At 52.1% G+C, this 19,110-nt stretch overlaps 1 protein-coding gene across 1 annotated transcript; it reads left to right on the top strand.

Moving 5' to 3' along the window:
- Positions 1-715: 715 nt before the first annotated feature.
- On the top strand, positions 716-19,015 carry LOC130839589 (putative pleckstrin homology domain-containing family M member 1P). The gene is given in 8 exon segments (XM_057713829.1): positions 716-753; positions 1,464-1,616; positions 1,971-2,376; positions 7,998-8,259; positions 11,311-12,109; positions 12,111-12,229; positions 15,277-15,422; positions 18,818-19,015. Coding segments are annotated over 8 exon segments (2,121 nt in total).
- The last annotated feature ends 95 nt before the right edge of the window (positions 19,016-19,110 follow it).

Raw genomic sequence — 19,110 nt, 5'->3', positions numbered from 1 at the left:
AGGTTCCACGGAGAGTTCTCTTCACATCATATTTTGCAATTTAAAAAATCTTAAAGATGTTTAAATTTTTTAATTTATTTATTTGGTTACATTTCACTTAGTTACTTAGTTGCGGCAGGCGGGCTCCTTAGCTGTGTGTGGCATGCGAACTCTTAGTTGCGGCATGGCACGCATGTGGCGTCTAGTTCCCTGACCAGGGATGGAACCCGGACCCCCTGCATTGGGAGCGGGGAGTCTTAAGCACTGCGCCACCAGGGAAGTCCCCGTCCTTTAGACTTTGAGTTGAAAGGACTTTATAAAATAATTTCCTAAATCTTCCTCTAGGTCTTGTTCTTCTTCTCCCTCAATATCTAAATCGCTGAGCCATGCGGTGCTTACTCTGGAGTACGGTGTACATGAGCAAATTTTTCCTCCACACATTTGAGATGCCACCTGTCATCCTAAACTGCATCACATGCCTATTTGGGGGTCATAGGCCTGGACTTTTGTTTACAATGTAGCGGAACTCACGCAGACTAACTAACCACCTTTTGGGTTGACCCACCCCTTCCATGCAGACGGCCGGAGGGTGGTGCACCAATCAGACAGAGCCCAACACTGAGAGGTGACCTTGATCCAATTGCCCCGCCCCCTAGGCGATCCCGGCCGAGTCGCCTACCTATAGGAACAAGCCTTCTCATGAAAACAGATGCTGGTTCTGGAAGTGACGGACACCATGGAGTGGACCGACCCTCCGCCCGACCAGAAGGCCAAGTGAGAAAGCTCCTGCCTTTACCCTGGGGAAATGGGTTTGCCCGGGAGGACACAGCTGCGAGCGTCGGCACTGGGGTGCGACCCCACCGGACCCTGGGCCTCCTGCCTTCCCCACCGGTTCTAACGTAGCCAACGGTCATGCAACACCCGGGACTCGACCCACCAGGGCCTGTGCTTGGTCCTGGGAGTAGACGTGGGCCAGACACCGCTCCTGTCCCCAGAGAGTGTCCGGCCCAGGGGACACATGGCCAGGAGCCCAGGTTCGATGAGGAGGGGACCGTGAGAGAGGGACACATGGGTGCGGCTGCCACCCGGCGTGACCCCCTTGAGGCGCCAGGCCTCTCCCATTTGGCTCTGAGTCCCGACCCGGAGCAGGAGATACATACCCAATACATGAGAAGGTGGGACAGAACAGGAAGCCAGCTGAATCAGGAAGGCCTTCCTGACACGCAAGAGGGCTTATAGGACAGGTCCCTGACGTCCTCACTGGATTCATAAGCAGAGGTGGAGGCAGCAGATAGGTTTAATTCAGAAGCACAACTTGGAAGCCTCGGGAGAGGGAGGGAGGAGCAGCCACTAGCCAGTGCACATTCCAGAAGACCCAGAAGTATGTTTGTGTGTGTGTGTAAGAGTGTGTCTCTGTGTGTGTGTGTGTGTGTGTGTGTGTGTGTGTGTACACAAAGGCAGTGACACTGGCTCCCTGGGCCCAGACACACCACTGAGGGGCAGGAAGTGCCAGTCCCGTCAGGAACACATCCTGTTCTGGGAACAAAGCGGGTCCTCCCTTCGCCCAAGCCTGTGTCCCAAGGAGCGGAGTCTTGGAGCCCAGCTCTGAGACATGCGTTCACCAAGGCGCTGCCGAGGTCGGCTTGGGGCAGGGACGGGTTTGTTTAGCTGCGCAGACTCCCCAGGCCCGGCGAGCCTGTTCAGAGGGTAAAAGGCAATCCGTTCGAGTCCTTTCCTCTGCTTTGTGAGCTTAGTCACCTGAGATCCTGGGCTGCACAACTCACCTGTCCACCCAGCCTGCCCGAGTCCCCGCTGGGGAGCCACGTTGGTGGGCGTGTGTGTGCGTGGGAGCTGAGAGCGCGGTGATGATTAAGGGGGTGGGGTTGTTTTGTTTTGTTTTATTCAATCATAAAACAGCAGTTTTCCACTTAGCCTTGGGCACTCCAGCTGACAACCCTGTCACACAGGTTTCTTTGTTTAAAAACGTCCAGGGTGTTGTCGGAATTCAGCAAAGCCCAGGTGAACTCTGTGCCCACCGAGGGACTGAGCCCAGAAACGGAGGTTCCCGTGCTGCAGGCCTCGCTCACCCTCCACGGCCTGGACACCAGCACACCCCCGCCCTTTGAGGTACCTGCGGAGCCCCACCCTGCCCAAGCATCCCCTGGGACCCGAGATGGGGCCCACACGGGGGAGCCTCTTTCCCAGGCGCCTGGCCCTGGGGGCTGGCTGAAGCTGGGCATGGCCCAGGCTGTCCTTTTGGGGAGCACTTCAGGCCAGCAGCCTCCTAGTCCTGTGAGAGAGGCAGCCAGAGCAGTTGGCCAAGGAAGTGGCCAGCGGAAGCCCCTGGAGGATGACAGACCTCGGCTGAGCCTTGTGGTTCCCTCACCCACCAGTCCGGTGAGTGGTCCAAGCTGGGTTGTTTTGGCGGGGGATGGTGGTGGTGGGGGCGGAGTGTTGGTGAATGTCTCAGAGCCAGTGCAGGGTTTCCCCAGCTAGTGACCCTGAGTGGTCCCTGCCTTCTCCCACTGAGCCCCGCGCCCTGCAGCGTTTGGTATTAATAGCATCGTGGTGAGGGAGCTAATGTTCCTTGGGGTGTGAGTGGTGGATGTGAGCCAGGCTCTACGCCCTCACTTCCCACGGGTGTCTCCTTTTATTTGCACATCGACCCCTGTTATTTGCACATCGACCCTGTGGTGAAGATAATTCTCACCCAACCTCAGAGTCTCTGCTCTTAACCACTGCCACTTACCAGCTTACGCCCGTGGGCGAGGCACTTCACCTCACTGAGCTTTGGTTTCCTCCTCAGTACTTGTTATTATTAAATAAACGTTGTCCTAAAACACCAGGCTTTGAAAATACTCATTCTGCAACACGAACAAGATTTCGAACCGCACCGTCCACTTGGGCAGCCACTAGCCACACGTGGCTCTTGAGCACTTAAAACGTGGCTCGTCCAAATTGAGATAAGCTGTGTAAAATAAACACTGGATTTTGAAGACTTAGTAGGAAAAACAGAATGTAAAATGTCTCATTCATAATTTGTTTATTTATTTATTTTTTCTATTTATTTATTTATTTATTTTTTTGGGGGGGGTACACCAGGTTCAATCATCTGTTTTTACACACATATCCCCGTATTCCCTCCCTTCCTTGACTCCCCCCCCTTCGAGTCCCCCCCACCCTCCCCGCCCCAGTCCTCTAAGGCATCTTCCATCCTCGAGTTGGACTCCCTTTGTTATACAACAACTTCCCACTGACTCATAATTTGTTTATTGATCACATTAAAATGAAAACATTTTAAATATGTATTTTATTTATTTTTTACAAAAAATATTTATTTATTTGGTTGCGCCAGGTCTTAGTTGCGGCAGGTGGGCTCCTTAGTTGCGACTCCAGGGCTCCTTATTTGTGGCATGCAAACTCTTAGCTGTGTATGCACGTGGGATCTAGTTCCCTGACCAGGGATCGAGTCCAGGCCCCCTGCATTGGGAGCACAGAGACTTATCCACTGCACCACCAAAGAAGTCCCTAAATAGGTATTTTAAATAAAAATATACTATTAAAATTAATATCACCTGTTTTTTAAACTTTTTTTAATGTGGCTACTAGAACATTTAAGGTGACCTGTGAGGCCCGCATTGTATTTCTGTGGGACAGTGCTGTTCTAGAATAAGCCAGTCCAGTGTGTTGATGACCCAAGAAAGCCAGCCCTGGGACTGTCCTGGAGAGAGACCCCGAGGGTAGAGGCTGGAACTGTGGGCCCAGGGAAGCAGTAGTCAAGCTGTGAACGCAAGCTCTTGTGCCATTTCACAGTTGTTGGTGGATCTCGAAAAGCAGAAGTAGGAGTTGGAGTGCACGTGCACACAGGGCACGCACAACCCAGAGTTCATCCCAGCTACTGTCTGGGGCTTGTGTTGGGGATGTAGTCTTGCTCTTTCAGCTCCATCCACATGTGTCTATCCTTCCAGATCCTGTAACTCAGGATGGGCCAGACTAGAAGAGGCACACCCACCCACTCTCTTAACAGCTTTATTGTGGATTCACATAGCATACTATCCACCTAATTAAAGTGTATAATTCGGTTTTTTTAGTATGTGTTCATAGAGTTGTACAACCATCACCACAGTCTGATTTGAAAACATTTTCATCTCCCATGAGAGAAACTCCCCACCCATTAGCAACCACTCCTGTCCCTTTCCCCTCCTGCCTCACCCCCCTCAACCCCTAGCAACCACTAATCTACTTTGTCTATAGATTTGCCTGCTCTGGACATTGTACATAAATAGAATCGTATAATATGTGACATTTGTGATAGGCTTCTTTCAATTAGCAAAATGTTTTTAAGGTTCATCCATGTTGTGGCCCCTATCAGTACTTCATTCATTCTTTTTTTTTTTTTTTGCTGAGTATATGGATGTATCACAATTTATTTATCCATTCATGAGTGAATGAACATTGGCATTTTTCCTGCTTTTTGACTGTTACGAATAATGCTACTGTGAACATTCATGTGTAATTTTTTGCTTGGACATATGTTTTAACTTCTTCAGATGCATACCTTGAAGTAGAATTTTGGGATCATATGGTAACTCTGTATTTAACCTTTTGAGGAACTGCCAAACTGTTTTCCAAAAGCAGCTGCCTTGTTTTATATTTCAGCCAGCAGCGTATTCCTCTGCATCCTTGCCAACAGTTCTTACTGTCTGTTTTGTTTTTGTTTTTATTGTAGCCATCCTAGTGGGGGACAAGAGGTATCTCATTATGGTTTTGATTTGCTTTTCCCTGGTGACTAATAACGTTGAGCATCTTTTCGTGTGCTTATTGCCATTTGTGTATTTTCTTTGGAGAAATGTCTATTCAAAACATTTCCCCATTCTTAAATTGGGTTATTTAATAAGTTGAGTTATAGGGGCATGCGCAGATGTATGGCAGGAGGGAGCCTGTAGGTGGAGGGAGGAGGCGGAGCCATGGGAGCGTTGCCGTGGAAACCGGAGGAGGCTGGGGGCTCCCGGCCCTCAGGAAATGGGGCCCCTGGGACCTCAGCGGCCAGCGGGCGAGGAGGAGGGGCCCGGGCCAGAGTTCTACGCCAATGAGGGCCTGCGGGGTGCGTCTCCTTGACAACGGGTCGCGTTTCACCCCTTCCCCCAACCGGGCAGCAGCCGTGATGTGGGAGGTTGATGCGGGATCCGGACGTGAGCTGGCCTCCGGCCTCAGGGGAGCGTGCTCCCGGGGCCGACCCAGGCGCCCTCCTCTGCCGTGTGAGCCTGGCACGCGGATTCTGGCCTCAGTTTACCCCACTTTGAGTCAGGGACGGAGCTGCCTGTATGTCCTTGACGTGCCCCTGTCAGACGGGACCTCAGTCTCCCCACCTCAGCAAAGGAAGAGGATGAGTTAGAGCTCCGTGCACAGACGGTTCCAGGCCCGAGGACGGCCCAGGAGCCGCGTGGACCCAGGGCTAGTCACTGCCCGCTCTACACCTCGTTTCCTCGGTGCAGTAAGGGTGAGAAGGCCACTCCCCCCATCCCCACCTCCACCTTCCTGACCGGTGGGCAGACAGGGTGTGACAGTGGCTGGCACGTAGCCAGCATTCATTAGATGGACAATCACTTTTCCCTGGTTTCACAAGCGGTCAGTGGCTGAGTCAGAACCTCCTGTCAGAGACTGGATGAAAACCAACCTCGTCATTGTGACCTAACCTGCCCTGGCCCACCTCTCTGCCCACCTCTCCCCTCTTGCCCAATGTGTTCCAGCCACAGCAGAATCTTCTTCTGCTCCAGGAACACACTGATCTTTGTTCCCACTCACTTCCGATGGCCCACTTGACTTCTCCACTTGGATTTTTTAACGGTATCTTCAACCTGACGGTGGGCCCTCCCCCAGCAAAGAAACTTGCTTTCCCCCCAGTTTTCTACCGTTACACAAAATGAATCCATGGCACTTCCCTGGTGGTGCAGTTGTTAAGACTCCACGCTTCCACTGCAGGGGACCCGGGTTTGATCCTTGGTCAGGGAACTGAGATCCCACAAACTGCACTGCACAGCCGAAAAAACAAAAAGGAATAAAGGACTACATGGCATTTGGTAAAAAAAAAAAAAAAAAAAGTTGAGTTATAGTTCTGTATATATTCTGGACACTAGACCCTTATTAGAGAAATGATTTGCCGATTTTTCTCCCATTCTGTGGGTTGTCTTTTCACTTTCTTGATGGCATCATTTGAAACATAAAAGTTTTAAAATTTGAGGTAGTCTGTTTTTTCTGTTGTTGCTTGTACCTTTGGTGTCAAATCTAAGTACTCATTCCTAACCTAAGGTCTTGAAGATTTACTCCCATGTGTTCTAAAAAGTTTATAGTTTCATCCCTTACATTTAAATCTATGATCCAACTTCCCTTTTTTGCATGTGGTTATACAGTCAGACGAGCACCATTTGTTGGAAAGACTATTATTTCCCCACTGAATTGTCCCACTTTCTCCTTTAACATTTTTTTTGAGGAATGATGTGTTTAAAGTACCCAGGTCCTCGGTGTATACCTCAGTGAGTAATTGTATATCACATACACTCCGTAACCACCATCCAGATCAAGATATAGAACATCTCCAGCCACCAGAAGGCTCCCTCGTGCCTTCTCCCACTCACTGCCTCCCTCCAGAGGAAACCACTAATCTGACTTCCAGTCCTTAAAGTTTTTCCTGTTGTTGAACTTCATATAGATGGAATCATAGAGTGTGTACTCTTTTACTTCTTTCACTGACCATTATGTCTGTGAGATAGCCTGAGGCTCTAGTTTGTTGTTTTCCATTGTTCTGTAGTATTCCAGTGTAAGAAGATATCACAGCGTAATTATCCATTCTCCTGTAAACAGACATTTGGGTTGTTTTCCGGTTTGGGCTGTTATGTAGAAAGCAGCTATGAGCATTCTTGTACTTGCCTTTCGGTGAACCTGTGTACTCCTCTCTGGGTGTACATCTAAGAATGGAATTGCTAGGTCACTGAGTCGGCGCACGTTTAGCTCTAGTAGATACTGCCAAAGGGCTTGTGCTGACTTATACTCACAGTAGCAGTATATGAGCATTTCCATCGCTCTTCTGGGATGAAGAATACCATTGTCAATGGTATTGTCAATCTTTTACATTTTGGCCACTCTAGTAGGTGTGTAGTGCTATCTCACTGTGGTTTTCATTTGCATTTCTCTGATGACTAATGATATTGATACCTTTGCATTTGCTTTTTGGAAGCATCCTTTAAAGTCACTGTCTCATTCGTAAATTGAGTGGTATGTGTTTTCCTTGTTGATTTGCTAGGGGCTCTTTGTATACTGTACATGTGTCTTTTATTGGAGAAAAATATATGCATATAGCAAATATATTCTTACAGGCCATGCTGGCCTTTTAAATCTCTTAATGGTATCTTTTGTTGAACAGAAGTTCTTAATTTTAAAAAAATAGTTATTTATTTATTTACTTAGGCTGCGCCAGGTCTTAGTTGCAGCATGCGGGATCTTCATTGTGGCACACAGGATTTTTAGTTGCAGCATGCGGGCATCTTAGTTGTGGCATGTGGGCTTGGGTGTCCACTGATGAATGGGTATACAAAAGGCGGTACATCCGCGGTACATCCACACATTGGCATATCATTTGGTAATAAAAAGGAACAAAGTACTGATACTTACCACAACCTTGAAAACATTATGCTAAGGGAAAGTAGCCCATTTCAAAAGACCACATAAGCCTTCATTTATACATGTCCAAAATAGGCAAATCTGTAGAAACAGAAAGTAGATTATTGGTTGCCTAGACCTGGGGCGGCTGAGGGGAAACAGGGAGTGACTGCTGATGGGTACGAGGTTTCCTTATGGAACAATGAAAATGTTCTAAACCATGTGGTGGTGGTCATACAGGTCTGTAAATATGCGGAAACGATTGAATTACACACTTTAAATGAGTTGGTTTTATGGTATGTGAATCATGTCTCAATAAAGATGTTTTTAAAAACAACCTGCCCTTACTTCTTTCCCAATAGATAAACACAAACTGGATCTCAGAAGATGACTTCTACCAGCCTCCCCGGGAACAGCCCGTGGAGAGTCCTTCCGATGCCTCTGTAGGTTCTCCCAGAGGGACTCCAGAGTCAAGGCCTGGTCTCCTCACGCAAGGACCAAGAAGAAGCTGTTCCTTGGAGGCCTTGGACAAAGCTTGCGTGCCTTCCCCAGGAAGCAGGAGAGGTGAGGCCACCCCGGCACCAGAGCATAATGACTTCAGGGTGGTGCATCGCAGGCAGATGGGTAGGTGACTGCGGGCTTCCGGGTGCCACAGTACCTGTGGGCAGTGCCTTTCAGAAAGCAGTTCAGAAGTCCTCTTTATCATTACCAGTTGGGCGGTGTCTTCTCCCAAGAAAAACCTCATCCCCTAAATGTAATAAGGAGCACCCTTGCTGAGTAATTCAGGAAAGCATTTTAGGAAAAGTAGTATATTTTCTCGTAAAAAAAAATTTTTTTTCTAATTATTTATTTAGGCTGGGCTGGGTCTTAGTTGCAGCACGTGAACTCTTAGTTGCGGCATGTGAACTCTTAGTTGCAGCAGGCAAGCAGGATCTAGTTCCCCAACGAGGGATGGGACCTGGGCGCCCTGCATTGGGAGCGTGGCGTCGTACCCACTGGACCACCAGGGAAGTCCCTCTCATAAAAATCTTAATAAAGTACTGGTCAAAACTCCCTACAGAGTACACAAATGCTGTTTCATATATTGAAATGGAAACTCTCTTCCCTGAAACTCTCCTATAAATCTTGTGGTTATACATAAGATTATATATAAGATACATAAGATAACCTTATAAGTGTACAGACATCTTGATTCTGTCCGTCTGTAGCCCAGGGCACACCCCCTGCCTCTTGAAGACCCAGGTGTTTCAACTGCTCCCTCCCAAGGACTCTCTCTTAGATGGTTTATTTAACAGCTCTGGTGGGGTTTATCAGATCTGCTATTTGTTCAGTGTCCTTTGTGTGCAGTTTACAATGAGGCCAGGTTGATCTCCGCACCCTGTGAAATTCCAGACAGCATTAAATAACCATAACCTAATTTTTCTGTAACCCTCAGAAACAAACAAACAAAGTGTGCCGTAGAATCAGTCTCTTTCTCTCCTCATTTTCCATTTGCAATGACCCAGCAGAGAACTCTGGCCAGGTTGCTGGGGCCCTGGCTCGGGGAGTCTGGGCAGAGCCCTGGTCTCCATGCTGCCTCCTTTTAGGTTTTTCTTTCAGCCCATGTGCTGACTGCAGCCATGGCAGAGAAGGTGTGTTTTATGCCCCTACATCATCATGCCCCGAAGAGTAGGAAGACCCTACACAGTGATTTGAAATCTCTAAGCTTAGTCCAGGCTGGGAGAGAGAAGTGTGTGTCCTTTGGACCGCAGGGAGCAGGAAGCATTGGGCTGTGTGTGGTACATAGGCACTCACTCACTCACTCCACAGATGCTTATTGAGATCTGTGATGAGCCAGGCACTGTTTTCGGTGCTGGGGACACTGCAGGAAACAAGGCGAAGTCCTTATCTTCATGGGAAGTATATTCTAGTGTAAGAGGCAGGAAATACGCATATAAACAAGTAAACGTGCAGTGTGGACAAGTGATAATAATTTCTGTGGGGAGTAGTAAATCAGGGAGGTGGGCAGGGTACTATTTCATAAAGGATGGCCAAGGAAGCCCTCACAAATATGGTGATATTTGAGGAGAAGTGGAGGGAGGGAGGAAGGCACGAGGTGATCTTTGTGTTTCAAGCAGGGAGAATACGTGTAAAGGCCCTGCGACAGGAACACACTTGACATGTGCAGGAAACGACAGAGACCTGAGTAGCTGGAGCAGAGGAGATGGGGAGGGGGTGGTTAGAGATGAGGTCAGAGTGACGGAGGGTCTCATGGGCCACAGAAAGGACATTGGCTTTTGCTCTGAGGGAGATGGCAGCCTTGCAGGGTTTGGGGCGGAGAGATGTAATCTTTTAAAAGGGGGAGTCATCGTGGCTCATTTGCTGAAGGGCTAAAGAGACCAGTTAGGAGACCGCGGCCGTAAGCCAGGCCGGGGATGGTGGTGGATAGTGGTGGAGGCGGTGAGAAGTGGAGGAAGATTCTGGACATGCCAAGAGGATTTGCTAATGGCTTAGATGTGGGGTGTGAAAGAAAGTCAAGGATAACTGTGAGATTTTTAGTCCAAGCAGCTGGAAGGATGAAGTTTGCCATTTAATGAGAGGAGGAACATCCGGAGAGAAGCAGGTTTGGAGTGGGAGAATCAGGAATTCATTTTTGGACATGTCGACTCTGAGAAGCCTATTAGACATACATGGAGCAGATGGAGATGGGAATCGAAAGTTGAAGGGCGAGGCCCAGGCTGGAGATAAAAACTAGGGAGTCGTTGGCATAAAGCTCCGAGACCAGGGAAATTCAGCTAGGAAGCTGGTGTCTGTAGAGAAGAGAATCCAGGGCTGAGCCCAGGGCCTCCAGCACTGAGAGGCCAGCGAGAGGAGGGGGAGCCTGGGAGACAGGAGGGGGGCCAGTGACAGCAGAGAAGAACCAAGGAAAGGGGGCTCAGCTGTGTCCAGGGATGCTGATGGGCCAGGGCAGATGGGGACCAATGATTGGCCTTTGGACTTGGCAGCAAGGAGGTCCTGGTAGCCTTCCCAAGGGCAGCTTCTGTGGAATGAGGGGACAGAAGGCTGCTTGGAGCAGGTTCAAGAAGGAATGGGAGCAGGGGGAGTAAAGACAGTTCCCACACCTCCTCAGGGGGGTTTCTGTAAAGGGAACAGAGACACGGGGTGGTAATTAGAGATGCGAGTGGAGTCAAGAGATATTTTTAAAGCTGGGAGAAATAACAGCGTGTTGGTGGGCTGGTGGGAATGAGCCAGTAGAGAAGGGAGAAAAGGGCGACACAGGCAAGGGAGGATTCCAGGAGGACGTCCTTGTCCTTGAGTGGGCGGGGGGTGGGGGGACCCCCTGCACGCATGCACACATGGGAGGGTCGGCCTCAGACAGAAGCACAGCCAGCTCTTCCCCGGCCACGGGGGGCAGTCAGAGTGTGGGTGCAGATGCTGGAAGTGGGGGGTCCGTGAGGGGCATGTAGAGGTGATCGTTTGAGTGCTTTTATTCTCTCAGTGAAATTCAGGAACAAGGTTAACAGCTGGGGTGAGGACGGGATGGAGGCTCTCAAAAAACGCTCCCATCCAGCCAGTGGCGGGCCCGTGTTCTCCGGGTGGTCTCGTCCACACCCGGGACAGGACTCTGGCCCCGGAGGTTATCCAGGCTGTTGAAGGGTCAGGCCCGTCATCTAGAGCACCTCTTTCTGCCTCCAGGGCTGTCCAACCCATTCCGGGGGCTCCTGAAGCTGGGCACGGTGGAGCGGCGGGGGGCCATGGGCATCTGGAAAGAGCTCTTCTGCGAGCTCTCCCCGCTGGAGCTGCGCCTCTGCCTGAGCGGCGAGGAGGGCACCTGCGTGGAGAACTGCTCACTGCTGCGCTGCGAGTCTGTGGGGCCGGCCCACAGCGACGGCCGCTTCGAGCTGGTCTTCTCGGGCAAGAAGCTGACCCTGCGTGCCTCGTGCCGGGATGAAGCCGAGGACTGGCTGGACCGGGTGCGGGAGGCGCTGCAGAAGTGCCGGCCCCAGCAGGAAGAGGAGTGGGTGACCATCCAGTACCCGGACCAACCCGAGGACCCCCCAGAGGCCCCCCAGGGTGGCCACCCCTCCCATTCGGACCTGCTCTCAGAGCCTGAAACCCCCCAGGGCCTGCAGTTGGACTGGTCCTCTTCCCAAGTTCCCGAGCCCGATGCTATTAAAGAATCCCTTCTGTACCTGTACACGGACCGCACCTGGATGCCCTATATCTTCTCCCTGTCCTTGGAGTCTCTGAGGTGCTTCTGCATGAGAAACAACGAGACGATGTTAAGTGACAGCCATGGAGTCGAGACCATCTGAGACATCCTGCCGGACACAAGCCTCGGGGGCCCATCCTTCTTCAGAATCATCACAGCCAACGCCGTCCTGAAGCTGCAGGCCGGGAATGCCGAGGAGGCTGCCCTGTGGAGGGACCTGGTGCACAGGGTCCTGGCGTCCTACCTGGAGACGGCCGAGGAGGCAGTGACGCTCGGCGGGAGTCGATGAAAACTGTCAGGAGGTGCTGAGGTTCACTACGTGGGAGAATGGCTACCTGCTGCAGTATCTGGTGGCCATCCCCACGGAGAAAGGCCTCGACTCCCAGGGCTGCTTCTGTGCAGGTGGCAACTCGCTGTCCCAGCGCCCCCAGCCTCCCTGCCAGCCTCGCTCTGCCTGCAGTGGGGTTCCTGCTCTAGGCTCTGCACCCCTTCCTGGTCCCCACCAGTGCCCCATCCTGCCCCAGGGGAAGTTGCAGCAACTGAGGCTGTTTGATGATCAGATTATATCCTTTTGGAGCAGGGGCATGGTACCCTTCCAAATATTTTGGCATGCTTTTGTGAGTGTACAAGATCTGTTTTTATTTTTACTTTTTAAATTATTTTTTTATAAATTTATTTTATTTTTATTTATCAGCTGCATTGGGTCTTGGTTACTGCGCATGGGCTTTCTCTACTTGCGGCGAGCAGGGGCTGCTCTTCATTGTGGTGCACGGGCTCCTCACTGTGGTGGCTTCTCTTGTTGTGGAGCACGGGCTCTAGGCGCACGGGCTTCAGTAGTTGCAGCACGTGGGCTCAGTAGGTGTGGCTTGCAGGCTCTAGAGCGTAGGCTTGGTAGTTGTGGTGCTCAGGCTTAGTTGCTCCACCGCATGCGGGATCTTCCCAGACCAGGGCTTGAACCCGTGTCCCCTGCATTGGCCGGCGGATTCTTAACCACTGTGCCACCAGGGAAGCCCCCACAATTTGTTTTTAATTACAAAAATGGGCTCGTACTACTCAGAGCTGTCCACCAAAACTCTGTGGTAATGAGAATGTTCTAGATCTGTGCTGTCCAGGACGATCGCCGCAAGCCACATGTGCCTACCAAGTACTTAAAATGTGACTTCCTAGCGTGAGAGGAACTGGATCTTTAGTTTCCTTTAATGTAAATATATTGAAATGTAAATGAGCACTTGTGGCGCATTGCCGCTGTGTTAGTTGGCACAGCTATACCTCTTGTTCCGCAACTTGGGCTTTTCCTCCTTAGGGGGGTATATTATACATATTCTTCTAGGTCAGCACATCTGCTCTGTGGTTAGCATCGTCCAATCCTGTGCTGGGCCCTGGGCCAGATGCTTTCTTTGGACTGTCTGCTTTAATCCTCATGACAGCCCTGTGGGGGTTTGTCTCTATTTATAGCTGAGGAAACTGAGTCCCAGGGCTGGTAAGTACCTGTCCCAGGTTCACACAGCGCGTGATGGCAGAGCCGGAAGAGGACTTGATGGTTCCAGAACCTGTTCTCTTAGCCGGGCCCCCACAGGGCCTCTCCACTCCCTTGCTTTCAAGGCTGCATGACATTCCGCTGCTCACATTCCCTTCCTAGCTCTCCTCGCCAACCCAGACACCTGTTTCCATCACCCTGGGCCCTCCGGGAGGAGGAGGCGGCCTTGCTGCAGAGCGTGCCGCAGGGAGACGGGTGGCTGCACGCGGTCTAGGAGCTGTCCTGTCGGGGAGGAGCCTGTGGGACTAGAGGGGAAAGCCTGCTTCAGGCATCTGGAAGGAAGTGGTCTGCGGTCGATGCCCCCTGAGGATGGAGAAGCTAAGCAGAGCAGAGCTTCCTGCAGAAGATATTTTCAAGCCCCTGCTCACCCCTCGTCCCCCACCTGCCAGCCGCTAACGCTGACATTTTGCCCTTCAACCCCATGGGTGCCAGGCTCAGGGAGGAGGCCAGGCCCCCGGGGCTGGCAGGAGGGCTCCCCCGCTGGGGATATGGATGCTGGCAGGCGGCTCTGTTTGCCACCCGCCAGCCTGCCAGCCACACTGAAACTGGAAAGCTCAGGCCTCCTTTCTGCCTGTGGGCACAGCTTGTTGACCAGGCAGACACCAATCTCTGACATCTGGCTTGTATTTCATAGTCTACGGGGCACTTTCAAAACCTCATTTAAACTTCGTGATAACAAGTAGTAGCTGAATTGGAACCTTGCAAAAATTTGGTGATGGTCAGGATGAGACAGCTGGTACAAAGAGCCAGCCCTTCTAGTCCCCAGGAGACAGAGGGGACCCTTCCCTGGTACTGTAGGAGGCAGGGCCCGTGCTGGGGATTTGAGGCAGGGCTTGGTGTTGCCCTGGGCACACCCCATGCCCGTGCCCCCACCCTCTCCCCGCCCTGCTGTGGAGGGGCCCCCAGCAGAGGGTCTGAAGCTGGCCCTGAACCGCTGTCTCGAGGCGTCAGGCAGGTCTGGCTTCAGGCTGGCACCAGGCCATGTCCAGACGGCCCTGCCTCTGGCTGGCTTCCCCACCCACTCCCCGCGGCCAGGCCCATGTGCCCAGCTCCTGCCCTGCTTGCCGAGACCCTGACTCTGTGGCTTCCGTTTCTGGGCCCCCGTGGAGGGGTGGACCCAGAGGAGGCTGGCATTGGTGTGCAAGCAGTGGGAACATTGAGCAGAGGCAGCAAGGGAAAAGAGAATGTGGGCTCTACACCAACCCAACCCAGATCTGGCTCCAGCTGTGCCACTCAATCGGTGCGCGACTGGGCAGGTTTCCAAACCTCACTGTGTATCCGTTTCTTCAGCTGTGAAATGCTGATGATAATTCTTACGGTGTTTTGCCATAAAGATTAGTCAGTAGGGTTGATTCCGAGTGGTGGGAATATGAATGGTGGTTGTTTTTATCTTTGTACTCCTTTTTTTTTTAAAGATGTATTTCATTATTTCTTTATTTATTTCTGGCTGCGTTGGGTCTTTGTTGCTGGGCACAGGCTTTCTCTAGCTGCAGAGAGTAGGGGCTCCTCTTCATTGCAGCGCGTGGGCTTCTCATTGTGGTGGCTTCTCTTGTTGTGGAGCACAGGCTCCAGGCGTGCGGGCTTCAGTAGTTGCAGCACGCAGGCTCAGTAGTTGGGACACATGGGCTCAGTAGTTGTGGTGCACGGGCTCAGTAGTTGTGGCACATGGGCTTAGTTGCTCCACTGCCTGTGGGATCTTCCCGGACCAGGGGTCGAACCCGAGTCCCCTGCATTGGCTGGAGGATTCTTAACCACTGCGCCACCAGGGAATTCCTTCGTACTCTTCCTTTTTAAACTTTCTATTGATTCTTTCCGTCGATAGTGGGCCCTTTCTGCCTTGGCAGTTTCTGTGTTGCTCAGAAGCTGACTCTGGCCCCACCGCTGCTCACCCCCCCACTGTTCTTCTCCCCAGGCTGCTCCCGGCAGATTGGCTTCTCATTTGTACGACCCAAGCTCTGTGCCTTCTCTGGCCGCTGTTACTGTGACATCTGCCATCAAGACGATGCCTCACTGATCCCAGCCAGGGTCATCCACAACTGGGACCTCTCCAAGCGCCCGGTAAGTCTCGAGCCCAGCCTTCTGTGGCCACCCGGGGCCTCTGAGTGACAGAGGAGGGCTTGCTCCTCTTTGTGGCTTCTGTTCATATGTGTGGGGGAGTTTGGCTCTAGGGAAGCCCGGGTCACTAGTTCAGGGCCCATGATGTGGGGGAGCTGACCAAGAAAGTAATTGGGTGCTGGTCTCCAGCCCCTAGGCAGAGTTCTTTCAGTGCCTGCCTTGGTCCTCAGGTGGCAATCTAAGGATGGTTCACTGCAGCCCCCCATGGATACAGATAAAACTATTTAAAGCACCAGCAACTAGATATGTAGATAAAAATGATGGGATAGATTATATAGATGGATGGGTGGATGGGTTAGGTGGGTAGGTGCATGCATGGGTGGATGGGTAGATAGGTGGATAGATGTGGATGGAAGGATGAGTGGGTGGATGAGCAGGTGGATGGGTGGGTGGGTAGGTGGATGAGTGTCGACGGATGGATGGGTGGATGGTGGGGTGGGTGGATGGATGGATGGATGGATGGGTTAGTTGGGTAGATGCATACATGGGTGGACGGGTGGGTTGGTGGATGGATGGATGGATGGATGAGTGGATGGATGGATGGGTGGATGGATGTCTGGATGGATGGGCGGATGGATGGATGGATGGACTGGCCAGCTGGCTGCACTTCCGCTGGGAGCAGTCAGCCTTTTCTGTGCATTTTTGCTTTTTTACATAGGCATCTACTTTTTTTTCTTTTCACTGTTCAAAATCATCTTTATTCAGTTGTTTAGCCTTTCTTCCCCACCCCCAAGAATACAAACTCCTGCATCTACTTTTTGTAAAGTTTGGGATCATACTGGACTCATACTGCTTTATACCATGCTTTGTTCAGTTCGTATTACATCTTGGGCACTTTTTTAAGTTCGCCAAATGCTTCTGCCTCAGATGTATTCTGCAGTCTTTCAGATTTTCCTCTTCTTCAACTTGAGCTTACCCCCTTACATAGCTGTGTTACCATGAGCAAACTGTTGAACTTCAGTTTCCTCATCTGTAAAGGAAATTAACAACAGTGTCTTTCCCCGGGCTGTGTGAGGACTAAAGGAGACAGTACCCACCAGTCACTTAGATGGTGCCTTTTCTCTATCCTGAGGCCTCCCCTTCTGCCCCTAATTCACTTGGTCAGAGTCTGCCTCAAGGGGCACAAACTTGGCTTTCTCCCAAAGGCACAGATTTCTGCTACAGCAAGACAGAGCACCAGGAAGACGCTGTTTGCTTCTCCTGAGACCCAGGCCTCCGGCAGTGCTATCTCTCCACGTGGAGGTGTCCGCACGTGTCCCCATCAGAGTCCAGGGAACGAGATTCTCAGAGCCTGCACCACCCCGCCCTCCCCCCCACCGCCCCCGGGGATGGGAACCCCCAGAGACATTAGCTTCACTTTGGCTTTTTTATTGGTTCCCTCATCCCCAGCCCTGCCCTCAGTGTTAGCTATTTAACTAACTACACGGAGAAAATGAAACCTCAAGATGACCACAAATGCAAAGAGCCCTCCGGCCATAAAACACCCTCACTGTTTACAACTTCCGGGTGCGTCTGTTGAGCCGTCTCCTTATTCACTGCTGTAATTTTGTGCCGCTTCCTTTTTCCAACTAGAAGATTATACCATTCCCCTCAGCATGCCTGAAGTCAGGAAATATCCAGCTCTCTCAAAGATGCCAGACCTGGGGAAGCCAGCAAAATTCAAACGAGGAAGTGGCTGGCTGGCAGGTTAGGGGCCCTTTGTCCACTGTTACCACTCTGGCTGACCCACTCCTGCGAGGCCTGGCTGGCACTTGGCAGAAGGTCAGCCCAGGCCTGGGGCTTCTCTCTTTGTCTGTCTCCTGCATGGGGAGGAACAGTCCCTGGGGAGCTCGAAGGCCAAGCCCATGCCTCTCTGCCGCACTTGGCAGTTCTCAGCGCCCGCCTTCCTGCATGTCAGTTCATCTGAGCCTCACCCAAAGCCTGGGGCTGAGTCGTGGGAAGGGCTGGGGAACAGCAGTTTGACTGAGTCACGAGCCACCGGGCCTTTGTCAGTGGGCTGCGCGTTGGCTGGGGGCTGGTTCCTCAGGGCTCTGGGAAATGGGGAAAGATGGAGTTGTCAGCTGCTGGGGCAAGTGAGAGGTTCTGGTGGAGCAGCCCCCGGCCTAACAGTCTTCCGAGGGCCCTGTTGCATCCCCTTGGGCCAGGGGACAGACACCGGGGCCACATAGGCACCCACAGATTCTGATGGCAGCTCCCATTTACTGAGGATACACTTACATGGATTTCCTTTTAATCTAAACTCAAAATAACCCCATGAGTTAGGTGCTTTTATTTCCCCCATTTTACAGATGAGGAAACTGAGTCACAGAGAGGTTAAGTAAGTTTCATCAGGTCATACAGCTGGGAAGGGGTGGAGGCGGGAGCCAAAGCCCGACTCCTAAGCACTGCAGGGCGGTTGACAGCGGAGAACATCTCAGCTCCTCCATCCTTATCACGGCAAGGAGGAAACTGCAGGGGAGAGGGGCTTCTCTTTAGCAAGTGAGGCAGCCAGGTGCGCAGAGACAACACCTCAGTTTAGACCTGGCCTCTGCTTTCTTCTGGTGGCTCGGATAAGCCACTTTAGCTTCTCTGAGTCTCAGTTTCCTCATCTGTAAAATGGGAATGATGACACCTTCCTTTCTGAGTTGTTGTGAGGATGAAGAAAGGATGTGGTCGAAGTCCTTAGCCCAGTGTCTGGTAAACAGTAGGTGCTCAGTAGTTGGCTTTGGCATCGGGGTCAGGGCTGAGGGTAGAACCTTCAAAGTCCTATCACGTGGGAGAGGCCCAGATTGATCACTGAGCTCCACGTGGAGACTTGGGGGGCCCTGGTGGTGCTGCTGGCAGGGGTGGAGGGAGCTCAGGAAACCTCTAGTTAAACTGTGTCTGATCCGTGGCTTCCTGTGGTTGGAGCCTGACTCAGACCCGTCACCTGGTTCCTGAGCCTGGGGTAGTGCCTGTTTCCTTTCGGCAGGAACACGGGGGCGGGGGGGACAGGAAATAGTGGGGAGGATCTGTGAGGCCCAGGGGGAGAGGCGTGTTGACTGGAGCAGCCCCTCCTCCATCCCAGTACGGTCGGTCGGTCGGGAGGGAGGGGCAGCAGCTGGTGCCAAGGGGGGAGAGTGGGTTTGGACGTCAGATGAACTGGGTCCAAACCATGGCTTGTATGAGCTGTGGACCTTGGCCAAGTCACTTCCTCTCTCCAAACCTCCGTTTCCTCATCTGTAAAATGAAGACGGTACCGCTTCCCTCGGCAGGTGGATGGAGGGGTGAGCGAGTGAGTCGGTACCACAGTGCCAGGCCGTCGGGTGCTCACCAAACGGCCCTCCTGTCTCACCCTCGCTGCCCGCTGGTGTCCGCAGGTCTGCAGGCAGGCCCTGACGTTCCTGACGCAGATCCGGGCCCAGCCCCTCATCAACCTGCAGCTGGTGAACGCGTCCCTGTGTGAGCACGTGGAGCGGATGCACCTCATCGGGAGGAGCCGGGAGCAGCGGAAGCTCCTGGGAGATGACCTGGGGCTGTGCCGAAGCGGAGCCCTGAAGGAGCTGAGCAAGAGGTGAGCACCCTGGGCGTGGACACACGCACACACACAGAGACACACACACACAGAGACACACACGGGGTCCATGCGCCAGCAGGTGCTCAGGAGAAATGC

The sequence above is a fragment of the Hippopotamus amphibius genome, chromosome 17 (genome assembly GCF_030028045.1).
Source record: "Hippopotamus amphibius kiboko isolate mHipAmp2 chromosome 17, mHipAmp2.hap2, whole genome shotgun sequence".
Lineage (NCBI taxonomy): Eukaryota > Metazoa > Chordata > Mammalia > Artiodactyla > Hippopotamidae > Hippopotamus > Hippopotamus amphibius.
The sequence above is the reverse complement of the archived record's forward strand: the minus strand, read 5'-3'. Positions and strand labels throughout refer to the sequence as shown.